Source organism: Camelus dromedarius, chromosome 12 (assembly GCF_036321535.1).
Source record: "Camelus dromedarius isolate mCamDro1 chromosome 12, mCamDro1.pat, whole genome shotgun sequence".
NCBI lineage: Eukaryota > Metazoa > Chordata > Mammalia > Artiodactyla > Camelidae > Camelus > Camelus dromedarius.
Window position 1 is genome coordinate 14,213,166 of NC_087447.1, and position 27,190 is coordinate 14,240,355.

The 27,190-nt window shown below is 47.2% G+C and overlaps 2 protein-coding genes and 1 non-coding gene across 16 annotated transcripts in view; 2 read left to right on the forward strand and 1 right to left on the reverse strand.

Moving 5' to 3' along the window:
- Window positions 1-6,844, forward strand: part of CELF1 (CUGBP Elav-like family member 1) — a 64,093-nt gene extending 57,249 nt beyond the window's left edge. For 10 of the 13 annotated variants that reach the window (XM_064492335.1, XM_064492330.1, XM_064492332.1 and 7 more), the window contains one exon: window positions 318-6,844. In XM_064492335.1, coding sequence (XP_064348405.1) covers window positions 318-445 — 128 coding nt within the window. In that variant the 3' untranslated portion in view covers window positions 446-6,844. The remainder of the gene's footprint in view (window positions 1-317) is intronic. The other 3 variants (XM_031459604.2, XM_031459607.2, XM_031459601.2) reach the window with 2 other exon arrangements.
- Window positions 6,845-13,289: 6,445 nt separating this feature from the next.
- Window positions 13,290-13,361, reverse strand: TRNAD-AUC (transfer RNA aspartic acid (anticodon AUC)). The gene has a single exon. It is a non-coding gene; the product is annotated as a tRNA-Asp (tRNA).
- Window positions 13,362-17,073: 3,712 nt separating this feature from the next.
- RAPSN (receptor associated protein of the synapse) lies at window positions 17,074-26,801 on the forward strand. 2 transcript variants are annotated; one of them, XM_011000678.3, is made up of 8 exons: window positions 17,074-17,447; window positions 18,037-18,375; window positions 23,283-23,441; window positions 24,020-24,118; window positions 24,196-24,318; window positions 24,827-24,880; window positions 25,831-26,030; window positions 26,497-26,801. In XM_011000678.3, the coding sequence occupies exons 1-8, from the start codon at window positions 17,256-17,258 to the stop codon at window positions 26,567-26,569; spliced, it is 1,239 nt and encodes a 412-aa protein (XP_010998980.1). In that variant the 5' UTR covers window positions 17,074-17,255; the 3' UTR covers window positions 26,570-26,801. The 2 variants fall into 2 exon arrangements, with proteins under 2 accessions (XP_010998980.1, XP_031315475.1); XM_031459615.2 differs by having other exon boundaries at window positions 17,074-17,336; window positions 26,497-26,791.
- Window positions 26,802-27,190: the final 389 nt, after the last annotated feature.

Here is a 27,190-nt window from a genome sequence, read left to right on the forward strand (position 1 = left end):
TGAACCTCGTTTTTTTTTTTTTTTCATTTATGTAGTGGGAATGATCATTTCTCCCCACCCTGTCACTCCAAAGGTGAAAATAAAGTAATATACGGGAAATGGCTTGGCCAGAAACCTGTAAGGTACTAAATGGATGTCAGTTAATACTATTAGGAACCTGATTTGTTTTGTGTGATAATAATTTCAAGAATTCTTGCCCCTGCGGAGAAAAAATTGGGCTTGGAGACTAAGCTTCTAAGGTATTTCTTACATAAGGAAGACAGAGAATCTCCTTGCCTCATTATGTCCCTCACCTAGGTTTCTGCTTGGACACACAGGTTTTGTAAGTTACGACAATCCTGTTTCTGCTCAAGCTGCCATCCAGTCCATGAACGGCTTTCAGATTGGCATGAAGCGGCTTAAAGTGCAGCTCAAACGTTCGAAGAATGACAGCAAGCCCTACTGAGCGTGCTCCCCTCTGAGACTGGAGTGAGAGGGTCTTCTGGTAAGTGGGGGAGGAGCACCCTTTATGATTCGAAGCCCTAAGGCTGTGTGTTGACAGCCCTGGACCCTGATCCCTGCCACTCTCGCAGGCACAGCTTGCCCTGAAGACTCGGCTACTGCCTTCTGTGGGAATTTCGCTTCGTACAGAGGACAAGTTTGTGCTTTGGTTTCCAGTGTTTTACTTTGGAGTTTAGGTGCCATATCCTGAGTTTTTTTTCTTTATTTAAAGTTTGCTGTGTTTGTAACCAGTGTGTGTTGAGAAGGACCAACATCAAACTGCCCTGGGGGAGGAGGGAGAATGGAGAAACATTAGAAAAGAAGATCAGAATTTGCCCCAAACTACCCCAAGCGAGAGAACTGAGTGAAACCAAAAACTGACCCCCAGAATCTTCCTAAGTGCGAGAGTGGGTGAAATGAGAACTGGCGTCCAAGAGCTTTGGGGGCGGGGCAGGTGGGGTAGGCTTTGGAGTGCGAGAGTGACTTGACACCCAATGGCCCTGGGAGCTGGAGGCTAAAACTCCTCCATAGCTGCCTTCTGTGGAAATACTGAGTTCTTGCCAACTCTTTTTCAGATTCTTGTCTAGGGTTTCTGCCCCTTTTTCCTAAAAGGGGGCTAACGATTCTCTGGAAATAAAGCACCTGTTAAATTAGACTGACATATGCAAAAAGCAAGAATGTATCACCCATTACCAGCTTTCCTAGCCAACTGTTGGTGTTGGATTGGCCCTGTCTGGCTGGTGGCTGTTAGGAAGAAGCAGCCAGCCAAACAGGTCATTTTTAGTTTATTTCAGCACCAAAATTATTAGACTATGGCCCGTTTCTACCAGATCCCTTTAAAGAAGGCTTCTAGGGAAGATACTGTCTGGTTTTCTTTTTGTAGTTGACCACAGCAAGGAGTGTCAGTTCCATCCCCAGCCACAGTTTTCTCAAGAGGGTAGATCCAAGAAGGGCTTAAAGTATTTAGCTGAAGGGAGCACCTCTCCTGAGCAGAGTGATCAAAAGCCATTGAGTTGGGGGAGGAGGAGCCTGCTTCTTGGTGTGCCTGAATCAGAAGGTCCCTTTAAGCCAGTGCTGCATTTGCCAGTGGCCAGCACTTCGTACTTAAAAGGATTAAGACATCCTTGCTTGCCTCCTTGGTTGAGGTGTCGCAGATGTATTCCCACAGAGGCAGGCCCCTCTTCTAACCACTCTAGCCCAATCTTCTGCTCTTGGCAACAGAGGAGACGACAGGACGTTTACAGCCTCCATATGGATTTAGTGTTCATTTACCTCAGTATTACCCTGTTCATTTTTGTCCTCGTGCTTTCAGTTAGCTCCCTGCTGCCTCCCATGGGTCTCACTCCAGCTCTTGCCTGTGAGCCACACAGCTTCTGGGCTCTGCCTCTGCTCCAAGAAATGCTGTGGGGGTGGAGAGCCAGAAAGGGCCTGCTGTTGGGAATGTGCACCTGGGCAGAGATGGCCCTGTTAGGATATGACTCTTAGCCAAGGCCGGGGACCAGGTCCCTGGGATCTTAAACCTCATGAGTATCGGTCCTGACCCCTAGCAGTAGAGGTGAGAGTAAAGGGGTTGGTTTGCTGTTAGGTCAGATAGGGGTTCTCTCCTTGTCATACTGTCCATTTGGGCCACAGACAAGGGTTGACCGTCTTGCTGTTGTGCAGGTAGTTGGTGGTGTTGGATTATCCCACTGAAGCTGGGACAGCTGTTCCCTTCTCATAGTGATTACTTGGGTCCGTTGTCCTCTAAGAAACGTGAAACATACTTCTTAAGCTGAACCGCGTAAACTTGAATTCCGCGCACTGGGAGAAATGTGTCCTGTGTTTCAAGGATAAAACTGTTCCAAAGGCTTCCAGGGTCATGATGGGATTTTTTAAATAAATGCAAAAAATAAAAATAAAAAAGAAAAAAGAAAACAAAAAAAGAAAAAAATGCTAGGTTGAGGAGGCGCTGTTCCGAATCCCAACCGGCTGGAACCAAGAATGTCGTTTCTATTTTTATAGAAGTTTTATACAGCTCCGGGGTGGAGAATATTTATTACCTAAATTATATCTCTGGAAAAGGCCAGGATTTTGTAGAATCCAGAATGTGATTGTTATACACACAGGGTGCTGTGTATGATTGAAACTACTGACTTTCTGTGGCCGTTTGCAGCCCAGCTAATCTGCCAGAGGGGGAAGGAGTTAATGCTGTGAATTGGCAGAGGAGAGAGCTGTGCTCCCCAGGGTGCTGCCGGTGCTGTGATCGCTAACCTTCTGTTCTGTCTTCCTCCTTGGCCATCATGGGGTTTTCCAAAGCCCAGAACTCCACTCTCTTCCCACTTTCTTCCCTTTCTATCCCTTCTTACTCGCCACCCTTTGTTTCACTATTATTTGTACACAGATTTGTCCTGGGCTCTGGGACCTTATGAAACCCCTTTCTTAATGATATGAAAGGCAAAGGTGCGATTAGTCCGCCTTTGATACCAAGACCCCGAGGTCTCATACCTGCTTGTGGGTTCTTGTTCTAAAAGGAATGTGGCCCTGGGCTGCCACAGTGGCCAGCTGGTGAGCCCAGGCACTTTTCTCTGTTCTCTTGTCTTCTGCCCAGCGAGTTCACACAGCAGTGCTGCCCTTGAGCACAGTTCTCTCCCCAGGCCAAAGATGGTTTTGTGAAGAAGCTGCTCCCCTACAAGTCTCACAGTGTGAAAGGGTTCAGCTCCGAGAGTGGAGACTCGCAGTCAAGTCTTAAGCAATCCTTTTCTGTTGTGTGGGGGTTTCACATTCACTTACATAAATGTGTTTTCTGCTGTAGTTTTGTTTCTTACTTGGGTTTCATCATGAAATTGATTTGCCTTGAATGCAGCCAGACACTGTCTCCTGGGTCCCACATGAGTGGCCAGGGCCTGCGTGGAAGCTAAGAGCTTGGATTTCTGGGAACAAAGAGCCATCCCCATACGATTGAGGAGAGAGCCTGGCCCTCTCCCCTAAAGAATTCTCCCCACCCCAGCCAGCAGCTTCGACTTTCTTCCTGAGTCTTGACCAGGGAGTCGAGTCTTGACCAGGGAGTCGGGGGAGAGGCTGGGGCTCTGCTCCACCAGAAACCTTCTTTTCAGACGTTTTGGGTACTTCTGGGGAAATCCAAGCCTTAGGTTCCCTTCTGTCTCTGGCAATTGGATGTTTTCTTGGTGTCCTCCATGTCCTTTTTTCCCTGTGTCCATTGTTAGCATGTGCAAAAGTTCCCTGTCATTACCCAGCCCCTGCCCCGCCCGCCTCCTCATTTCAGGGCTGTACACAGTGAGTGTTCCTGTTCTCTCTCTCTTTGTTTGGATGTATTGCTCTGTGTAACTCAGTGGGTCTCCCTCTTTCTGGTTTGTTTTTTTTTCTAGATTCCTGCCGTTTGTTCATCGTTGTGCCTAAAGCATGTCGATGTGGCGTCAAGTACATCGTCCAAATCCCTGTCTCTTCAGCTTCTCTGATGCTTGAACTCTCACCTTTGACCTTGTGTTGACCTTTGATGCTGACGTGTATTTTTATTATGTTTGTTTCTTTCTTTGTTTTTTCTTTTTTCTTTCCTTTTTTTTTCTTTTGTGCTGCCAAATTGGTTTTGCTAGAACGACTGCTGAAGGGGAAATATTTAAACTTGCATTTGAATATAAAAAAATCTATTTTTCTAGAACTTCATAAGATAACCACTTGATTTTGTGATTCCAATTCTTTGTAATTGTCTTCAGAGCAGCCCTACTAGCACATACCGCGTGGTGTTTGTATTTCTGTGAACACACAGCCAGTCCGTTTCTAGGCTTTGTTTCTCTGTGTGCTTAGTTTTAAAGACAACTTTGAAGTAAACAATGAAATAAACGATGTCACTAAAACCTTTGAGGCTCCTGAGCACATTTTGCTGATATAGTTTGTGGGGCTTGAGGAGACCGCATGTGTTCCTATTTTTGTTTTTCTTGAGTTCTCAACTGCAGAAAACACCTGAACTCCTTTTCCTTTTTGACCGCCTGCTGCAGTTTGGGCCCCAGCCAGCCTTTTTCTTTTTCTTTTGTGGTTCCTCCCTGTAGCAACCCTGCGGGGAGTCTGCAGATCCCTTTGGCCCCTTCCCCTCAGCCCCCCTGTGCCCACCTCCATGCTCGTTCCTACAGTCTCCACAGCAAAATGTGATGCTTTGATTTTTTTGTTTTTGTTTTTGTATTGTTTTTGTGTTTTTGTTTTGAATTTTTTCCTTTCCTACTAAGATTATGCCCAGAAAAAACAAGTTTTGCATGTTTCCTGCTGTTTCTTCACACCTTCGTATATATCACCTTCACCTCTCTGTTTTCTATAGTTTGTGCAAAAACTGACCGATTTAAAAGGGTTTCAAAGAAGCTGTTTTAAATTGTTGTGGGGTTGATTATTTTTTTCAAGATTGTATTGTTTTATTTTGAAGTGGCGACTTTCTCCTCTATTGCCCTTAGAGCGATTGCCTGTGCACTTAGACTGTCACCTCGTACGGCCTCTAGGCCTCAGCAGGGCCTCCAGGAGGCCGGCTGCTCTGCTCAGACACGGGTGGGAGGGGGGCCCAGAGAGGCACAAGGAGCAGAGATAGAACCCAGAAAGGTGGCTGTGGGTGGGCAAGAGGCTTAGCGCATTGAGGGCAGTGAGCATCCCTCGGCCCCCAAGAGGGAGGGTGCTCTTAACCACTGGGAGGAGGCCACCTGTGCACTAAGCGGCAACACACCTGCCAGCGCTTTTCCTAGGTGACAAGCACAATACTACAGTCTTCACACTGTTTACAGCCCTGGGCACCAACCACCCCACACTGGCTCTTCACCGCAGCTCTGCTCTTGCTTAGCTAGTGGGGTGGGGGGGTAAGGGCAAGAATTTGTTTTTGTTTTTTTTTTAATGGGTGAAGAGCCACATAGCTACTGTCCCTGGGTGCCAGGCAAGCCAGTTCCTTGGTTCCCTGAGGGGAACTTGCCCTCCTTTCTTGTGGCACCATCCAGCCTCAGGGTCTTAGGGACTTGAGTGAGAATGTACATAGCGGAGGGAGAGACCAGTGGAGATGAGAGGTCACAGGATGGATCTGTGGAGGTAAGAGGTTGCAGAGGGAGGAGTTTGGAATAGATCCCACCCAGGCCTAAGCTGCTGGTGGGTGAGAGAGCTGGGAAGTAGGATTGTCCAGGGAAGGGTGGAGGGGGTAGCCGAGGGACTGGGGGGAGGGGGTTGGGGAAGGTAGAAGCACTGTTAGCATCATCCACGCTGGGGTTGATGAAGGAAGGCATCCCGGCAGAACCTCTGCTCTGGGGCCCGGCGGGTTACCTAGTATTATGCTTGAGGCCACCCTTACTAGGGGGAAAGGGCGGCCAAATGGAGGCCCAGTGTATGGTAGGCTGCTTAATTTCCTGGAAGGGGTGATTGGATGGAAAGAGGCCAGGAACCCCAGCCTGAGCGAGACTGCCGTGCACCCCACAGTCTGACTGCACAGAGCTGCCTCTGTTGGCAGAGGCACTGAGGCTCCCCTTCCTGTGTATTCAGAACCCGTGTTTGCTAATGTATTTTGCTTTCAATTCCAAGAGGAGCTCTGGGAAAACCTGTGGATAAAACCAAATGCCAAACGTTGGACGTTGTTTCCTTTTCCTTTTCTCTCTCTGATTGTTTTAATTGTTCTGTGGTGGTTTTAATGGATTTGAGACCCTGGAGCGGCAGCTGCCTTTCTGATTTCCAGCTGCTTTTTGTGAATAATTTAAAAAGAAAAAAAAAAAGAAACTTTACATTTTGGAGACAAACCTGTGTGAGTTTTTTATTGGTACAAACGTTGTATTTAACACTAGGGGTTTTGTACAGTTTTTTGCCTTTTCTACTAGAAAACAATGTAAAGTGATTTCACAATGTGAAGAGAAAAAAAATTGCCACTATGACCAAACGCACAGTCTGTTCTGCAGCAACAACGGGATTCAATCAACTCAAAGTCGTGATTCAGCCGTAGAAATGCTTTTTCTTTACTTTGTTTGAGCTTTTCCTTTCTTTCCTGTTTTGATTTGCAAAAAAAAAAAAAAATGTCTTTTTTGTGTGAACTTGTGTTGTACTACGTAGAAAATTATGGATTTTACTTTAATGGTTTAAAAAAAAAAGGCAAGAAGAGCCCTTGTCGCTTTTCTGACCTGATCACAGAGTTTGTGTAGTGGATTAAAAAAAAAAAAAAGAAATTGTTACAAGTTTGGAGCAAGGGAGTATGTGTTTAAAAGGAATCTCCTTCCTTTTTTGTGTGTTTTTCCTTTTGTCCCAATGGGGAACCTAAATCTGTTTTAATTGCACAGACACACGGACAAAAAGTCATTTTGTATCTGCCAAGTGTGGTACCTTCCTTTGTTTATTTGCTATTAAACTGTTTGAGAAGAACTGATGTTGTCTTCAGAGTTGTTGATTGTTGAAATGGGCGGCAGTCCTTGGGGCTGGAGGGGTTGGTGGCATTCCTGAAGAAGGGGTGGGTGCGCTGGGTAGGTTCCATTCTGATGTGTCTTTTGGTCTGCAGTGGAACTACCCCAGGCTCCTGACGAAACAGTTTCTCCCAGAAAACTGCCTTCTCCATCATCCTATATTCTTTTCAACATCCTTGCTTACAGGGAGGCACTTTAAAACTTTTTTGGCAGCCTTAATTTTTGTGCTTCTGTTCCCAGTAGTGGCTGCCACCCTGCAGAACTGTTGAGTGCAGGTCCCCTCCCTGGGCCATGGAGTTCCTGCGCCCAGAGCAACGCTGCCCGGCACAGAGGCCCAGCTTGTGGGGCGTTTCCTCTCTGGGCCTTCAGCACTCCAGGCCAGAGCGCTTCAGCCCCTTCCCCCTCATTGACCTCAGAACAAGGTCACAGAAGGGCATTTCTATGATTTCTTGGGTTTACTGCTCTAGAGCACTCTTCTGTTGGGGCCCTATACCTGAGCCCCCTCAGACCTCTGCCGACTGCAGCCTCCTGGGCTGGGAGTCTCAGGCCCTCTGCCAGAGCATAAGCTTGTCTGCTCCTTACGAGCCACCGCCATCCTTGCTCCTCCTGGATGCCAGTCCCCGTGAAGCTGGTGCCTGTGTAGAGGTGTGCAACCAGCAGTGGGCTGTGAGTGGGCCCGGCCTCAACCTTCTCCACAGGGTCCCTCTGTGTGGGGTGTGTCTGGAGTAGCATGTCTGTAAAGTAAGGGTTCTGGACACAAATAAATATAGGAATATTGCTTCCTTATTTGTATTCATTCAAAATATGCTTAAAAATCACAACTTTGTATTAATATGCAGTAATTGTCCTAGCTAATGTTCACTGTTTACCACAATCCAAGTGCTGTGGGAAACACTTGATACACATGTGCTCTAGTCTTTATAACACCCCTAGGAGGGCGCTAGTGTTCCTATCCCTATTTGCAGATGAGCAAACTGAGGTTAGAAATTGGGTTGCAAAAAAAAAAAAGCATTAACCACCCACTGCCAAAAGATAACCAAAAGTTACTATTATAGTTCATTGTCTTTTTTTCCCATGCACATTTTAAAAATAAAACTGGGATCATACTAAAAAAAAGAAATTTGGTTGCCTACTACCAAGTTGTATGCACTGAGAATCAAACCAGATCTGCCTAAGTCTCGAGCCCTTTCTCAACCACTGCTGAGGAGAAATAACTCAATGAAAGCAAATCAGTGTGCTTTTAGTTAACTCATCACAAATGATTTTGCATACTATCCTCTAGACTCCAGTGAAGGGAACTTTGGGGGACCCTACAATTCTTTCGGCTGCCTTAGTGGTGAATCATTTCAGCTTTGCCTCCAGTGTGTCTGTCTTGGTGTTTAAGGGGTTTGCTGGGAACTTGGTGCTCCAAATTGTTGGTCAGCTTGCTCCTGCAAGGTGCCACTTCCCATGAGGACCAGAATGCTTCTTAAACATCAGTCCTGCAACACAGTTCTTTCCTAGCTCTGTTACCACCTATTCTTTACCTCATGTTCATTTTAATTGTTTTCATTGTGCTCCAATACTTGTGACAGTTTTCTACTTTAAGCATTTTTAATTGGAGAGAGTTAGTGACATTCAGTACACTCACAATTGTACAGCCATCAATCCCTAATGTTTTAAATCAACTTGAAATGCACCTTTTGTAACTTCACCTCATTCTGACCATTAGTATTTTGTGGAATCACAAGTTTGATGTCGAATATATGTTTCAAATGCACTTTAGGTTGTATAACTTCCAGTATATATATAACGCCTTCTCAAATGAAACACCTTCTCAAAGAGATCTGTTTCACACTTTGGGAAATTGGGCCAGGATGGAGAGTCAGGGGCTTCCCCATGGACTCCCTTCCCAGACCTGTTTTCTCTATAATAAAAAAGTGATTGAACCTGAAGTTGTCTCCCACCTAGCACAGACTTTCTCTGACTCACGATTGAGGTGGTAGAGTTTCTCTTTAAGTCTTCGCCTTAGGACTCCTGTATTCCTGAGCTAGAACTTGATATAAAAATAGAATGTTAAGTATAACTTGAACATCTTCCAATTTAACATCACACTTATAGGCTGTTGTTTCTCTTTAAAGTTTACAAAAAAGGGAATATGCCAAAAGTACTATTTTTAACCTTCAAAAAAATTTTAGGTTTGTGCATCTTTATAATCATATAGCTATGTCTTAATTAAACTGTTTATATTTCTCTTTTAAAAACCCACATGTAGTCACCTTTTATTTTTGAATAGATTCCTCAGCATGTACTTTTTGCCACACTCCTGGTTCCTGGCATACCCGCTTCCTGGTCAGTACACAGACTCCCTAACTCTCCCAGGTGCTTTACATACTGTGCTCACCTGAGCATCTCGGTCCCTGATGAAGAAGAGCCATCACAAAGGAAAGGAAAGAGCAGGTTTGTCCCTTCACCTCTGGGAATGTCAAGCTGATGTCTGATAATGTTGCCCTTCCGGGAGGGATCATAGATGGCTTTTTCTTGCACCTTCTGCCTTTTTCAAGCGCTTTCCTTCTCTCATGGGAGTCCTTTCCAACTCCCCACCATCTGGTGTTTAATTTCTTTTGCATACATTGACTTTCTCTTTACTGGTAAAGGCTCCATCTACAGGGAGGGCACTTGTTCTTTTGAATCAAAGTCAGATCTTGGGATGAGAAACTGAACGCATTTCAACTGGCAAGGGCCATCCTGACTCCCTGCAGCCATGTCTCTAGGACCTCTGCCCTGCCTCCCATCCCCACCCCCCGACTCAGGGTCTCACCAGCCTGAGGCCTTCTGAGGTTTGGGTGTTTTTAAACTGCCTGATTGAGATGTAATTCACATACTATACAATTTACCCACTTTAAGCATCCGGGCCTGGTTTTGAGTGTTGTGCAACCATCACCACAACCTCATTTTAGACCCATTTTGATCACCCCAAAGGTGAACCACCCATGTACTCATTAACAGTTACTCCCCTCCCCCCCCACCCCCGTTCCCACTCCCTGGTAACCACTAATCTTCCTGCTCTATAGATTTGCATATCCTGGACTTGGTTCTATAAAATGCACTCATACAGTATGTGCCTTTTGCGCCCGGCCTTCATTTAACCTACCTCCTGAGGCATCCTTTCCTCCCCGTGCTTGAAAACTACTCCGCACTAGCCTTGGACCACCCGCTCCTGCCATTTTCTAGCCCTTCTGAGCTTGTCTCCTCACAGTCCAGCCTCATTCCTGTTTATGCGGTGCCCTGACCCTTCCACTTCTCCCAGCACCTCCTGTTAACCTGCCGCAGCGCCTGCCTCCCCCCGAATCTTGTGATCTTCTAGACTTTTCTGTGTTGTCTAATACCATTACCCACTGTAGCTATTTAAATTAAAAACTTCATTTCTCAGTTTTACCATGAAGCTACATGTGACCAGTGGCTACCATATTGGACAGTGCAGGACAAAAAACATTTCCATCATCACAGTCACTTAACGCTGATCAGAATTGTTCTGGAGAGTTACTTTGCTTTTAAGAAAACAAAATAACTACCATTTATGAATTGTAGCCACTGTACTAGTCCACCCAGTAACTGGCAGCTTAGGAGGGTGGAGACTGAGACAGAGACGCTGCAGTTTCTCTGTCACATGGCTGTATGGAGGAGAGCTGGGTTTTAACCCTGGTGAACCTGATTCAGCAGTCCCCGCAGGGCATATTCCTTTGGGAGTGAATGGTGGACCCAGGGGGCCCTGGTTTAAATTCCACATCTAGTGAAGCTTCATGAAGGCAGGGGCCATGTGGGTGCCTTGTTCATCACTGGAGCCCCAGGGGCTGGCAGATAAAAAGCATTCAGGAAACATTTAGTGAATGTGTAAACAAATAAATACCAAAAGATGACAGTTGTTCTTGTCCAAGAGCTTCCTGGTGTGTTTTTTTCCCCAACAACATTAGACTTTTATTTAGAAATGTCCATCCTTGCCAGAAAAAAAGGAATAACATATTTTCACACCTGGTTTATGGATTGCTAGATGACAGCCCCAAGTCCCTTAGAGCTACTTTACAGGAATCCTTCTGATAGTTTCCTGCCCTGTGAGGAAGCTGGTTCCGGCAGCTGGTCTCCAAGCCCCTTTTCTGCTGGAGAGAGCCCCTTTAGCAGCAGGGACAGAGGGAACCTACTTGTGACCCTCTTGCCCTGAGAGAGCTGCCAACTTGGTCGTCCCTGAAGTGGAGTGTGCCCAGAGCCTCGGGCTTTAAGCGTTTGAGGGTTTTTTTTTTTAATACATTATTTCTTTTGGGGGGTTGGTTTGTTTGTTTATGTATTTATGTATGTATGTATGTATGTATGTATTTATAATGGAGGTACTGGGGATTGAACCCTAGGACCTCGTTCATGCTAAGCACATTCGTAAAGTTATAGGAGAGGGCTTAGCATGTGGCGGGGAAAGCTTGTATTTAGGAGTCCCTTAATCTGGTTATAATACCAACTGTATGACCTTGCGCAAGTGACTTGATTCAGCCTCAGATTCCTCATCTGCCAAGTGGAAACGAAAGCACCCACACAGCAGGCTTGGGAAGATGAGAGATTGTCTCCATCGGTTGGCACAGTGCTGCCTTTGGCAAAAGTGCTAAGTACATCAAAGTTACAAGTGAGCGTCCCACAGCCCAGTGATAACTGGTAAGCAGATGGAGTAAGTGTGCTTCCAGAATTTCTCTCTATACCAAAATTATATATGTACATATATAATTTTTGTTAATAAAAGTGAGATCATGCCATAATGTACAGAATAGAATGTTCTGCAGTTTGCGTTTTTTTCAGTTACTGTGATGCGGGCATCCTTCCATCTGGGCACATACACTGGTATCTACCTCTTTCACTTTTAGAGGCTACATAGCATTTCATGGTTTCTCAATGACTTTCCTGTTGGACACAGGTTACTTCTAGAATTTTCACTATTATAAACAGTAAGAGCCAATTCAAGGAAGGTTCTGGAGGTCCATTAGAGGGGCATTAGTGCAACATCTTATTTTCAAAGCAAGTTATTTTATCATTTCATTTGGTTTTCACAGAAACCTTACCAGAAAAGTAAAGCCCCAATTACAACTAGGAAAACGAATTTGTCCAGAGGGACAGACATCCCGAGGAACCCACTAATCGTGGCAGAAGGGGCCTGGGACTGTCCCCTCCAGTTAATGTTTGTCATGCTTCTGGATCAGGGGCTGTAAGTGCTAGGGCCAGGCAGGTGATGCAAGTGTATGAAAGGCGGCCAATCTAAGAGGACAGGTGACACTTGGCTTCAGTGTCAAGGTGAGAATAGGGAGCGTGAGGGCTGTGGGCAAACGAAAGACATTCTTGGTTTCCTGGGGCCGGACACTGACCACTTGGCTGGTTGACATGCAGAATCCCAGGCCCACAGATTACTCGAGCTTCCAGTCTTAAAGAGAAGTGGGAAATACGGATTCTTACATGAAATATCCCAGATAACAAACGTAGCCAGCCAACTTGGAAATCTTCACCCCTTGCATGCCAGATTGTGAGCCCTGCTTCAGGCCCAAACTTCATTTTCTACTTTGGATTATAAAACAGGTATCTAACATGTAGGGCACGGAGCTGGAACCTGATACAGTAGGCACTTGGAACAAGCGCCCAGAGTCCCCACTGTCCTATCATCCTGTGAGGTTATGTGGCCCAAAAAAGACCATTCCGTTTTGTGATTTGCCCTCCTGACTTCCAGGAGCGTTTTGTCAGCCATCATTGCTGGGTGTTGGTGAGCAAGACTTGACCCTGTTCACCATCTCCATAGCCGCCTTTGTGTACATTTTTTCTGCCCACCCAGGCCAGAGCCTTGGACAGCGTTCCCAGTGGGCTTGGGTGTGTCCAGTGAAGATCACTATGATTGCTGAAAGCAGCTATCCAATTCCCCTTCACTCTTCTCCCTCTCCCACTCTTCTGTTCTGGGGCAGTGTCATGGTTAAGAGTGGGACCCCTATAGTCACACTGCTTGGGATCCGGTCCCTGCTGTCTCTAGGTCGTGGTATGGTCCTGAGCAGGTCACTTTACCTCTGGGTGCCTCCATTTCCTTATCTGTAAACTAGAGGAAATGCTCAGCTCAGTTAATGTTGGTTATCATTCTGTTGGTTTCCTCTCACTTTGCCAGGGGCTGTGCAGGTGCTGGTGGTACAAAGACAGATCACACTCTTGCCCTCAAGGAGCATGACCTTGACATAACTGCACGCAGTGGCCAGCAAACTGCTGACTCGGGGGCAGCGGAAGCCTTTCTCCTGTCAAGTTTTTGAGCTTTGAGATCATGCGAGTTCCCAGGTACCCGGAAGGCTGTGGTTCCAGGCTCCTTTGGGAGCAGAGGCGGCTGCCCATCTCCTTTTTTTTTTTTCCCCCTTAATTTTTTTTGTATGATAGTACTGGGGATTGACCCCAGGACCTTGTGCATGATAAGCACGTGCTCTACCACTGAGCTATACCCTCCCTGCTGCCCATCTCCTTTCCTTCCTGCTGAAGCCTCGAGGCAAACTCATGTCTGGACTAGTTCTGGATGACGGTGGCAGAGAATCTCCTGGTCCCTTCACTTCAACCTGGATCCCACCTTCCCAGAGGAGAGGAAGATCCCAGCCAACTCTCCTGCTGGCAGCTCCCAGACTCTCCCTGTTTCCCAGCTTCCTGTGGTTGAGGTACAAGATCACTTACCCTGGGACATCCCAGGGTTCTTGTCTAGTCCCAAGGCCTACACCTACATCCCCTCGACCTCTGCTGAGCTGTGACCCTGGGGCATGGACCCCCCACACACACACTCCCAAATTGCCCCTCTTTGGACCCATTTTGCTCACACTAAACAGGAGGTGGTTTCTTCCCCTGCTCTGTTTCCCCGAGGATGAGGCAGACATGGTAGATAGGCTGTAAGCTTGGAATGGTTACTTTAAATTTGAAAATTAAAATTTCATTCCTCCTCTTTTTCCCCATTCATTCATTTAACATAATTATTGAGTGGCCACTGTGTGCCGAGTCCTGCTCTGGGGACACAATGATGAATGAGATGAAGTCCCTGCCCACACGTTTGAGTTGGGGAAGCAGACATTAAGCCACTAACCTCATTAATGAATATAAAATTATAGAGATAAATCTGATATCAGAATGGAATGTAATTCTCTATGAGAGTGTAATAAGCTAGGACCTAACTGGGCAGAATGTCGGGGGATGGAGGAAGAAAGGGACCACGAGGTGCAAAGGCCCTGGGGCCAACAGGTTGGCAGTTCCTCACAAGTTGAACACAGAGTTACCTGTGACCCATTCCTAGGTAGACACACAAGAGAAATGAAAATATGTCCACATGAAAGCTCGTACTTGAAGGTTGATAGCATTATTATTCATAATAACCAAAAAGGGAAACAACCCAAATGTCTATTGACTAATGAATGGATAAACAAAATAACTAAAAACAAACAAAAAAAGGGTATGCAGTGAATACTATTCAGCCATAAAAAGGAATGAAGTACTGATTCATGCTACAATATAGCTGAAGCTTGAAAACATTACGCTAAGTGAAAGAAGCCAGTCACAGAATACCGCATGTTGTATGATTCCATTTATACAAGATGTCCAGAATAGACAAATCCCTAGAAAGTATTTTGTGGGTTGCAGGGTGTTTTAGTTTGCTCAGGCTGCCATAACAGTGTACAACAGACTAGGGGTCTTCAACAATAGACATGTATTTTCTCACAGTTCCGGAGGCCAGAAGTCAGAGATCAAGGCGTTGGGAGGGTGGGTTTCATTCTGAGACCTCTCTCCTTGGCTTGTCGATGGCCTTCTTTTGTCTTTGTCTTCACACGCTCTTCCCTCTCAGTATCTGTGTCCTAATCTTATTTTAGGAGACCTGTCCTATTGGATCAGGTGACCTCTAATAACCTCCTTTTATCTCTTTTACCTGCACCCCAGTGTTCATAGCAGCACTAAATAGCCAAGACATGGAAACAACTTAAATGTCCATCGACAGATGACTGGGTAAAGAAATTGTGGTATATTTATACAATGGAATACTATTCAGCCATAAAAAATAATAAAATAATGCCATTTGCAGCAACATGGATGGCCCTGGAGAATGTCATTCTAAGTGAAGTAAGCCAGAAAGAGAAAGAAAAATACCATATGATATCACTCATATGTGGAATCTGGAAAAAAAAAAGACAAATGAACTTATTTATAAAACAGAAACAGACTCACAGACATAGAAACTTACGTTTACCATTGAGGAAAGGGACAGGAAGGGATGAATTGGGAGTTCGAGATTTGCAGATACTGACGGGTATATATAAAATAGAGAAACAAGTTTATACTGTATAGCACAGGGAACTATATTTGATATCTTGTAATAGCTTACAGTGAAGAAGTATGAAACGAATATACGTTTCATGTATGACTGAAGCACTGTGCTGTACACTAGAAATTGACACAACATTGAAAACTGACTGTACTTCAATTAAAAAATAAATACTACGTTAAAATAAAAGACAACTCTAAGTCACATTTTGAGGAACTGGGGCAATAATTCATATATTAAAGATATGAATATATGAATAGGGAGCACAACTCAGAATGAGGAGTGACTGCTGATGAGCACAGGGCTTCTTTCCAGGGTGATGAAATGTTCTGGTATTTGTGGTGATCAGTGCACAAGTTTGTGAATACAGGCAGGCCTCGGAGATACCACGGGTTCGGTTCGAGACCACCACAATAAAGCGAATATCACAATAAAGCAAGTCGTGAATTTTTTGGTTTCCCTATGCATATGAAAGTCATATCTGCACTATACTGTAGTCTATTAAGCGTGCAATAGCATTATATCTAAAAAAGCCAAAATACAGACCTATAATTAAGAAATGTTACTGCTAAAAAATGCTAACCATCATGTGAGCCTCCCTCGAGTCATAGTTGTAACATCCAAGTCACTGATCACACATCACCATAACAAACATAATAACTAGGAAAGAGCTTGAAATATTACGAGAATTACCAAAATGTGACACAGAGACACGAAGTGAGCAAATGCGGTTGGAAGAAATAGTGCCAAGAGATTTGCTCGTCACTGAGTTGCCACAGAACTTCAATTTGTATAAAACAAAATATCTGCAAAATGCGATAAAACAAGGTCTGCTTGTGTACTAAAGACCACCGTCCACACTGAAAGGACAACTTTGCCCTGGGGCAAGAAGGAGCCTGGTTTGCAGAGAATGAAAAGGCAAATAGGGTGAGATGAACTTGTGGGGTTGGCAGGGGTCTCTCGAGACCCCAGGAGCCTGGATACTTCAAGGGTCTGTTCACTACATAAGACTGCCCTTCTGCACAGTGTATGGCCTTAAAGCTCATTATAAGGGACCCTTGCAAACTGGGGCTGGAACTGGATATTTTTATATTTTTTAAACCCTCAAAGGCCAACTTCTGTTCCTTGAGGGCAGTTTGCCATGGAGCAGACGGATGTAGCGGCAGAGAGCCTCTTGCTTATTGTCACATAGTGTTTCCTGTGTGACAGGCACTGTTCTAAGTCCTTCTCAACTACTAAGTCATTTAATTCTCACAATCCAGCGAAATAGGAGCCGCTACTCTCTTGCCCCAAGTCATGCTGCCCACACGACTCCTAAAACGGCAGAGTCGGAATTCAAACCCCAGAAGTCCATGCTGTTTGTTACCCACCGCACTGTGGTGCTTGCTCATAACAAGCCTGGGAGGTAGGGACGATTAGCCTAGGACGGCCCATTTTACAGATGAGGGAACTGAGGCCCAGAGATCTGAGTGACTTGGCTTGGGCCAGAACATGAGTTCGGACGAGAGGTTGGGATGGCGTGGGCATGTGCACGGGTAAGTGACCTCGGCGCCTGGTCCTCACAGGAACAGAGCCAGGGAAGCTGGGTCTGGGGAATGCTTGTGATCCAGGAGAGGCAGGGCTCAGAGTCGGACCTGTGCTCAGCCTCCTGACTGCTTCCTCCGGCTCTCAGCCCACCCTGGGGACGGCTCTTTGGCAAGGCTGCCCTGCCCAGGGGCTCAGGGCCAGTGTCAGAGATGCTGAAGAGACGCCCAAGAGGGCGCTGGAGTGGGGGCAGGCACCTTCCTCCCAGCTTGAGGGTGGGTGCGGCTGAGGCCCGCGTGACCTTGTGGCTGACATTCCTCGGCAGCCACGTGGCCCCAACTGGCAGGGACAGCTGCGGATAGGGGCCGAACCAGCTTTGTTCCCAGGGTGGCGCCCGCTCTCCATCCAGGCCCTGCTCCTCCCCAGGCTCGGTGGGCAGCTGGCACTGTGGGTCCCCTGCTATGAGCACCTAGAGGCACGGCGCCACCAGGGTCTCTCCGCGGGAGGCACGGGGCTCTGGGAGGATGGGGCAGGACCAGACGAAGCAGCAGATCGAGAAGGGGCTCCAGCTGTATCAGTCTAACCAGACAGAGAAGGCTCTGCAGGTGTGGATGAAGGTGTTGGAGAAGAGCTCGGACCTCGTGGGGCGCTTCCGCGTGCTGGGCTGCCTGGTCACGGCCCACTCGGAGATGGGCCGTTTCAAGGAGATGCTGAAGGTGGGAGCGTCCAGCAGCCGGCGTGGGAGGCTGGGGCCAGGGCTGGATCTCTCCCAGGCTCCCCAGTCCCCAGCCTGCCTCATCAGTCTCCCTGGTATCCCACAGGCTAGTGGCTGAGGCCTGAGGCTCTGAATCTGCATCTAAGGCCCTGGCTCTCAGATGTTGGGTCTTGGCTCTGGATTTGGGCCTGGGGCCTTGAACTTTGTTGTCTGAGGCTCTGAGGTTCGCAGTCTCAAGGTTTGGGGAGCTCAAGGCCAGGTCTCAAAGTCTAGGTGCCAGCCTTCCTGTCTGGGGTTCTGAGGCCGAGCCTGAGAGGGCACTGGCTCCAGGTTTGAGGCTGGGGCTGGGTGGCTGGTGGAGATTGCACACCTAGTCTCGGAACCAAAAGGTGAAAGCTGTGGGTCCATGCTTGGGAGCTCCCGGGCTGCAGCTTCTAGTGTGTGGCTAGGGAGCAGAGAATGCATCTGAGCTTAGAGGGTGGATACTCTGGCGCTGAGGCTTTGGGCTGTGAGGCTTGGAGGGGTGACGGCTCGGGTCCGAGGCTCGGAGTCCGGGCTGACAGGCCCTGGCCTGCCACCCTGGCGGGCAGTTTGCTGTGGTACAGATTGACACAGCTCGGGAGCTGGAGGATGCCAACTTCCTCCTGGAGAGCTACCTGAACCTGGCGCGCAGCAACGAGAAGCTGTGTGAGTTTCACAAGACCATCTCCTACTGCAAGACCTGCCTCGGCCTGCCTGGCACAAGGGCGGGTGCCCAGCTCGGGGGCCAGGTCAGCCTGAGCATGGGCAATGCCTACCTGGGCCTCAGCCTCTTCCAGAAGGCCCTGGAGAGCTTCGAGAAGGCCCTGCGCTACGCCCACAACAACGACGACGCCATGCTCGAGTGCCGCGTCTGCTGCAGCCTGGGCAGCTTCTACGCTCAGGTCAAGGTGGGCCCGGGGCCCCAGGGAGGGCGGCGGAGGATCCGGCTCTCTGGGATCCTCCCGTGAGCCCTACTCCCCTGTTGCAGCACCTCGGTCAGTCCTCCCACTTAGGTAGGGACGGGAATCCGAGAGGGAAAAGACTTACCCAGGAGGCTAAGACATGGCTGGGAAGGGCAGAGCCAGTATTCCAGCCTCGATCTGTCTGACTTCCTGTAGGAACAGGAAACTCCTGAGTAAGGATAGGCTGTGAACGTGCACTGGACAAGTCACCTCTCCTCTCTGAACCCATGAAATGTGGGAGAATAGGACTCATCTTACAGTGTGTTTGTAAGGATGCACTCATCAAATATGTATTGAGCATCTACTATATCCTAGGCATTGTTGGCCTGAGGTGCAGCCATGAAAACAACAGCAAAGTTCCTGGGCTCATGAAGCTTGCATTCTAGCTGGGGGAGAAAGACAAATCAATATAACCAGCAAATCAAGTGTATAGCATGCTAGAAAGTGCTTGGGAGAAAGGTGAGCAGGGAACGGGCATTGGAAGTGCTGAGGATGGGGTGCTGCAGTTTCAAATTTTAGTTGGAAGACTTTGAAGAGGTGATGTCTGATGACTTGCAGGAGGTGAGAGGGTGAGGCACGCAGAAATGTGGCAAAAGAACAAGAAAGAGGGAACAGTTAACGCACAGCTCTGCTCTGGAGGGAGCTTACCTGGCATGTTCCAGGAAGGCTAGAGGCCAGCATGGCTGCAGCAGGTGTGTGAGGAGGTAGGAGGTGGTGGGATCAGAGAGGTAAGGGGGAGGGGAGAAGGCAGATTGAGAAGGAACTGACAGGGTCAGTGACTTCAGGCTTCTGGTCCTGAGCATTTGCTCTCCTTCTCCTGAGGCATCCAGGCTGCACTTGGCCCATGGGGGTGCCACCTGGCACATAGTAGATACTTAGTAAATCATGGCATGTGTAAACACTGATGGATCAGAGAAAAGGAGAATCATCCACAATGACACTGAGGATTTTGTTTTCAGCAACTAGCTGTATGGGGAAGCCATTCAGTGAGATGCAACAGGATTGGAGAGGGATGGGGTGTCTTAAAACCTTTTTTATTATGAAAAAAATTAATCATACAGGAGAGCAAATAGAGTAATATAATGAATCTCCAAATACCCACCACTTAGATTTATCAATTATTAATATTTTGCCATATTTGACTTACATATTTTTCACTGAAGTGTTGTGATACAAAATTATAGACATCATGATATTTTACCCTGAAGTAGTTCAATATGCATTTCTAGGGGGAAAAAAAACATTTTCTGACATAAGGACACTTTGTTACATAATCACAATACCATTATCAAAGACACCATAATGAGCAATTAATTATCTCTTAAATTTCTCTATTTACCCTGAAAATACGCCTTTACCCTCGGCTTGTTTGAATTGGAATATAAACGAGAATCACATTTGCGGTGGTTAATATCTCTCAAGTCTCTTTCAATAGAAAACTCCTACCCTCCCCTTTATTTTCCATGATTTATTGAAAAAGCCAGATTAATTACCTTGTAGAATGTTCTATCTTATCTTCTCATTGCTTCCTCAAGGAGTGATGTAACTTGTTTCTTTGTCTCTATTAGTGTCTATGAACTAGAAATTAGATAATGACTTAGTAAGTTTTAGGCCACACGTTTTTGGTGGGGATATTGTGTAAGCGAGGCTGTGTGCTTCGTTTTACATCACAGCGATAGTTGTGGAAGTAACACCCTGATTCCTCTGTCTTCAGCTCTGCCTTCTTCCTTTAACGACCAGCAGGTTAACTTGTGGGGTGACTCTTTGGCTGTGAATGTTCAGTTCTGCAACAACATTTTCCATAATGGCTTTAGCATCTATTGATGTTTGTTGCTGGAATCAATTCTTTCATTTCAACTCTCATGAAATGGCGATTTCCAAGTTCCCTCATGCCTTCTCTCATTCTTAGCTGGGATTTTTCTACAAGGAAGAACTCTACCTTGTTAATTGTTACTCTGAAATACAGTTCCTAAAGGAAAGGCAGAATAAGTACCTTTTGTCGGTCTTTTAATTATAATGAGTTGATGTAAGGACTGTCTTCAATGATCACACTTTATTTGTTTTCCTTCCTCTTTTTGGAGTGTCATTATTAAATTATGGATTTTTAAAAATATTCAGTATTCCTCAGTCAGTTGCAATCATTGTTCCTTTTGATGCTCATGTTAACTTTAGTCAGTGGAATTTTCTTCTGTATGGCTCCTGTATCCTCTTTTTTTTTTTTTTCAATTGAAGTATAGTCCGTTTACAGTGTTGTGTCAGTTTCAGGGGTACAGCATAATGTTCCAGGCATACGTACACATAAATATATTTGTTTTCATATTCTTTTCTATTATAGGTTACTATAAGATCTTCAATATAGTTCTCTGTGACCTGTGTCCTTTTGAAGAGATTTCATTTAGTCTTTGAAAGAAAACATTCTTGTTTCCTGGGACAATAACCTGCCCCAGGCTCATTCTGTATACAGTTGTCCCTCAGAATCCATGGGGGATTTGTTCCAGGACCCCTGAGCACACCATAATCCGGGAACGCTCAAGTCTCGTGTATAAAATGATGAATTATTTGCATATAACCAATATACATCCTTCCAAATACTTTAATCATCTCTGGATTTCTTATAATATCTAATACGATGTAAATGCTATGTAAATAGTCTGGTGTGTGGCAAGCTCAAGTTTTGCTTTTTGGAAAGTCCTAGATTTCTTTCCCAAATATTTTCAACCCTTGGTTGGTTGAATTCAAGCATATGGAGCCCTTGGATACAGAGGGCTCACTATATTTCCTGCCCCAGCCCTGGGACCAGCCATTCCTCCAGGTTCTTTTTAGTAGGAAATGGTACTTAAAGACCAAATGTGGGCCATCAGGGGTTGGAAGGGATAAATTGGGAGTTTGAGATATGAGGATACTAACATACATACATATATATATATTATATATATATAAATAAAATAGATAAACAAGTTCATACTGTATAGTACAGGGAACAATATTCAATATCTTGTAGTAAAGTATAATGAAAAAGAATATGACTGAGGCATTGTGCTGTACACCAGAAATTGACACAACATTGTAAACTGACTATACTTCAATAAAAAATACATGTATACAAATGTGGGCTCTCAGGATGCTCATCGCTACTCTTCAGTTGCCGGGACAACTGGACTTCATACTGATATTTCCAATTAAATCCAATGTTTCATGATTTTCCTTATTTCAGACTTGATTCTCTTTTCTCTTAAACTGAAAATCTTGGTTTCCAGCAACATAATTAAATGTTTACTTAATTCTACAAAGTGCATAAAATAGTTTCAAAAGACAATACCAATATTACTGAAAAAAAAAAAAAAGACCCATGAATGAAGTTTAAGATTTCTTTGCCATTCTTTTGTCTTTATAATATACCCCACTATGGCTAAACTAGGTATATGTTTTAAGGTCATTGGAAATAATAACTTTCTCTGTATGGTTATATTAATATATACTATAATATAATATAATTATTAAAGTATTATAATATGTTATAATATACCTTGATTGTATTATAATACATACTTAAAATTAATTATAAATATAGTATTAATATGATGATATACAGTTAAGGTCATTTATTTCCATTTTCTATTTTTAGGGCTTTTAAAATTAAATTTAATATTTTTAGGGGGAGGGTATAGCTCAAGTGGTAGAGCACATGCTTAGCATCCATGAGGTCCTGGGTTCAGTCCTCAGTACTTCCTCTAAGAATAAATAAATAAGTAAACCTAATTACCTCCCCCCACCAAAAAACAAAAACCTAATTACCTCCCCTCCAAAAAAATTTAATAACTTTAAAACTGTAAAACATTTACATGGCTTCAAATTAAAAAGTATATAGCAAAGTATATTAGGAACAAGTTTTTATTGGGGTTATTGAGAGCTCTCTTTTGGTCATATTAACTTGTTAGATATGAAATAAAAATTCAAATAAATTTTCTACAAAAAAGAACACAGAAATGGGGCTGTAGCTGAATGGGACATGGGTGGTTTGATTTTGGTTTTAGTTTTTTAAATGAGGTAAGAAATATCAGAATGTGTATGCTAATGGGAATGATTCAATAGAGGGAGACTGGGGTGGGGATTCCAGAGCCCATGTGGTGGGGGTCCTATTTAGTCTGATAGGAGCAGGGGGTAGCTGGAGGGAGGCAGAGTGGGAACAAATCTGGTAGATCTGATGGATAAGGTGGATAAGGGCGCCTCTCTGATGTTTTGGTTTTCTCAGTGATGTATATGGTCAGGTCATTTGCTCATAATGGGCAGGTTGAAAAGACATTTGGAAGTTTGAGGAGAAAGAAAGGATGAGAGAATGATTTCCTTGCCTCCATGAGTCTGTCCCGATGTTCCCTGAGCCGACTGTGCTGGCAGTCAGTTATCAGGAGCCTCCAGTGCACGGCTCCTGCTGGGAGTCTGGAGGCAAACTCCAGTGCGGTCAGGGTGGGGCTCTGATATCCCCACAGCCACCCTTCTGTGTATCTCTGAAGTCGAGGGACCGGGTGAGAAGAGAAGCCAACTGTATTTCCCTGCTTCTCATTCATTCACTCAGCACATACTCATTGTGCTCCTGCTAAGCGCCAGGATCTGTGCTATACTCTCGCCAGACGTCAGCAAACCGGGTAAAAACCCCTGCCTTCATGGAGCCCACACCTTTGCACTGGCTGTTCCCTCTGCCTGGATCACTCCTTCCCAGAATGAATGAGTGAAACCTGGTGGGACTATGGGACCCCCTGATTGCTGGAAAAGTCAGGCCACGGAGCCCTCGACTTAGGGACAGCTCCTGCCACTCAGTGTGCCCCCTCCCATCTCACCCCCTCTGTCCCCTGCAGGACTATGAGAAAGCCCTGTTCTTCCCCTGCAAAGCCGCAGAGCTCGTCAACGACTACGGCAAAGGCTGGAGCCTCAAGTACCGGGCCATGAGCCAGTACCACATGGCTGTGGCCTACCGCCTGCTAGGACACCTGGGCAGTGCCATGGAGTGCTGTGAGGTGGGGCAGCAGGGAAGGGGCAGGTGGAGGGTGGTGGTGTGGGCTGGGGTCTGGGGCCCAGGGCAGCAGGACCTCTTCCTGCCAGCTCAGCCCACTGAGGCCCCCAAGGCTGGCCCCTGGTCCCTCCTCTCTAGAGCTGAGCCTCTGAAGGATGTGTGTCTTCCTACCTTCTCCCTGCTCCAAAGCTCATTCCCTTCCAGTCCATTCTCAGGGAAAGAGTCTTCTCTCTATGCCCACCCCCGTACACTGCCTGTCAGATACCCTCTCTGTGGGGCACTTTAAGTAGGAAGATCTCCAGTCTCTGGAGTTCCACTGACCTGGGTTCGAATCCCAGCTTTGCCACTTACTAGCCAGATGACTTTGGTCAAGTCACTCCTGCTCTCTGAGCCTCAGTTTCCACTTCAGTGGGTGCTGTCAGGCCTCAGTGGTTCGGTGTGTCGGGTGTGTTGGGCTCTGAGGATGTTGGGGACCCTGGACTGCCTGTCAGAGGGGCCCACTGGGTGCAGGTGCCCCAGTGGTGAGGGTTCCCTAGTGGTGAGGGCAGATGAGCAGGCCTGAGTGACCAGCCTCCGTCACAGGAGTCTATGAAGATTGCACTGCAGCATGGGGACAGGCCACTGCAGGCGCTCTGCTTGCTCTGCTTTGCTGACATCCACCGGAGCCGTGGGGACCTGGAGGTGAGGTCACTGGGATGCAGGGGGAGGCTGTGTGGGCCTGGCTTAGCCTGACTCCACCCTGCCACCTGGCTGCACAGACAGCCTTTCCCAGGTATGACTCCGCTATGAGCATCATGACCGAGATTGGAAACCGCCTGGGACAGGTACAGGTGCTGCTGGGTGTGGCCAAGTGCTGGGTGGCCAGGAAGGCGCTGGACAAGGTGAGGTGGGCCCCTTTCCTGCAGCCCCCAGCCCTCCCCAGTGCTCCCACTTGGGGCCAGTAGGTCAACCAACAATCTGTGGGTCTGATTCTGGGCAGGACTCTTTCAGACACTTTGTCTAACATAAGCCTCACCCCACTCCCACGAGGCAGGGGGATTCCAGGTCATTTTCCAGGCTCCGAGAAGGCCCAGGCACACAGCTAGTAAATGGGCCAGACCTGGGGTTTGAACTCAGCATGCTTCAACTGCCTCCTATGATTTCACAACACCCCGAAAGACAGGAATACTCTTCCCATTCTGTACCTGAGTAAACTGAGGCAGGGGATAACCTGCCCACACAACTCTTGTGACTGTACCCCAGCCTCTTCCTGCTACCTTTGCACACAGGGCAGCTGCTCAGCAGTGCTGCCCTCCCCAGACCCTACCCTCCCTACCCCTTCCTTTCCTATGAGCCAAGGCCTCTGTTGGACGGCTCTGCCCACAGCCCTGGCCTGTGCTCACCTTTCAGGCTCTGGATGCCATCGACAGAGCCCAGGACCTGGCCGAGGAGGTGGGAAACAAGGTCAGGCCTGATTCCATCTGCTGGGTCTGGAGTCAAGAGCTCCAAGGTGGGATCTTGGGTGGGTGGGGAGGGCCTCCCTGACTGCATTTATGCCCTGAGCCCCTCCTGATCTCCAGGAGCTGCCCCCAGTCATCCCCAGACCCTGGTTGTTTCTCCCGGGGAATATCAGAATTCCTTAGAGGTTTCTTGATGGTCATTAAAACTTCTAACAATGGCCTCCACTCATAGAGAGGTGGACACCACAGGACTCTTTCTAGGTATTGGTTCCAGGCCTCACTGGCTCCCTGCAGTGTGGGTACAGCAAGCCCCATTTCACAGATAAGAAAAGTAAGGCTCAGAGAGGTGCTCAATGTCCCACATCTGGTGACTGATCTGTCTTAAAAACCCATGTTCCTTCCTCTCCACATTTAATAATCGTATGGGAACCTTTAAGTATTAAAAATAGGCTCGGTGTTCTCAAAGTCTTCTAGAAGATGTGCATTTCTCAGGAATCAGGTGCACACTCTAATTAAAATGCCAAATACATGTGCCCTTGGCTGGATTATAGCTGCTCTGGTTTACCCAAGTATCTCAGACACATCAGAAATGCTGATGAACTGTTGTGTGTATTTAATTAACAAAAACAGGAAAGCAAATTAATTATTGAGTCAATGCAGCAGGCTTGGTCAATAAAATCCTTCCAAAACATGGGGTCCCCAGGCACTTCTTGGAGTGAAAATCACTGATCTGACCCACCCCCTTATCTTGCATGAGGGGAAACCAAGGCCCAGAGAGGGCAGGACGTTTTTCCTAAGGCCATCAGCCAGGCAGGTACACAGCTAGGACTGGCCCCCGTGTGTACTGACTGCCCAGTGGCCCTGCGGGGACAGCTGCTCGGGCTGGGCAAGGAGGGAAGCAGGACTGCTGCTCCCGCACCAGCACTGACTTGGTCTCGTCCCCGCCGGCCGCAGCTGGGCCAGCTCAAACTGCACTGCCTGAGCGAGAGCATCTACCGCAGCAAAGGGCTGCAGCGCGAGCTGCGCGCGCACCTCGTGCGCTTCCACGAGTGCGTGGAGGAGACCCAGCTCTACTGCGGGCTGTGCGGCGAGTCCATAGGCGAGAAGAACAGCCGGCTGCAGGCCCTGCCCTGCTCCCACATCTTCCACCTCAGGTGAGCGCCCCGCCGGTGGGCACGGGGCCCGCGGGGTCTGTAGGGCACTCTGGGGCCTCATCACAATAGTAACACGAACAGCACACACATAGTGCTTTCTGCATCCCGTGCCTGTTCTAAGAGTTTCCTGGCTAATAACTCATTGAATCTTCCCAGCAGCCCTAAGACATGGATGTTCTTCTATTATTCTCCCCAAAGAGGATTCAGAGAGGCTTTTCATACGTCATGGGATATAAACACCCAGGACCAGACCTGTCTCCATCCCAGCCTCCTGACTCCCAGCTCAGGCTGTGCCCTGAAGCCTCCCTGGACAGAGTTCAAGGGAGAGGGGGCTGCCGGCAGGAGCCCGGGGGCTGTCATACCTTTTGCACCTGCAGAGGGGAGGGGAGGGGAGGGGAGGAGAGAGAGCCGGGCCCTGGATGGAAGGACAAGCCCTTTGAGTGGACAGAGCCCTTTGCCTCTCAAGGTGCCTGCAGAACAATGGGACGCGGAGCTGCCCCAACTGCCGCCGCTCGTCCATGAAGCCTGGCTTTGTGTGACCCCGACAAGTCATGGGCTTCTGCTTCGGCCCCCTGCTCCTCCTCTACCCCGACGCTGGAGGCCTCCCCAACCCGCCGGGCCTCACACGCCTGTTTACTCCTGGGGCAGCCGCCAGGGCCTCCCCCGGCCTCAGCCAGGGCCTGCCCACTGCTGCTCCCCCAGGCCCAGCTGCCCTCCCCTGCCTCTTTGTACTTTGCTCTTTATAGAAAAATAAACCATTTGTACCTGGTCCCAGCGATTCTGACTTTCCCTGCCTGACGTGTGAAGGGCGGGAGATGGTGGAAGTGAGTCTCTCCACATGAGTTCCTCAAACACACGTGTCCCTCGCACATACAGATGAGTGCCTGCAGCTGCCCTTCCAGGTTCCTGGGGTGCCCCCGTGAGCCAGATTCCTGCAGGTGAGGACACCTTTAGAAGCTGAAAATGCTGACATGCAACAGTGGGAAGGATGATGTGATAAACTATAAACATAGTAAAGCAACAACATAGAAAGTCCACTAGAAAGATGTTATGGACTGAATTGTGTCCCCTCAAATTCATATGTTGAAGCCATAACCCCCCGGGGTGACTGTGTTTGGAGAAGGGCCTTAATCAGGGTGGGGCCCTAATCTGTTAGGACT

Bases quoted from the DNA above. Each gene is read 5' to 3' on its own strand.
- RAPSN (XM_011000678.3), top strand. From the start codon at position 17,256: ATGGGGCAGGACCAGACGAAGCAGCAGATCGAGAAGGGGCTCCAGCTG. The intron at 17,448-18,036 runs GTGGGAGCGTCC...CCTGGCGGGCAG, and splicing joins GTTTCAAGGAGATGCTGAAG to TTTGCTGTGGTACAGATTGA. The intron at 23,442-24,019 runs GTGGGGCAGCAG...CCTCCGTCACAG, and splicing joins GTGCCATGGAGTGCTGTGAG to GAGTCTATGAAGATTGCACT.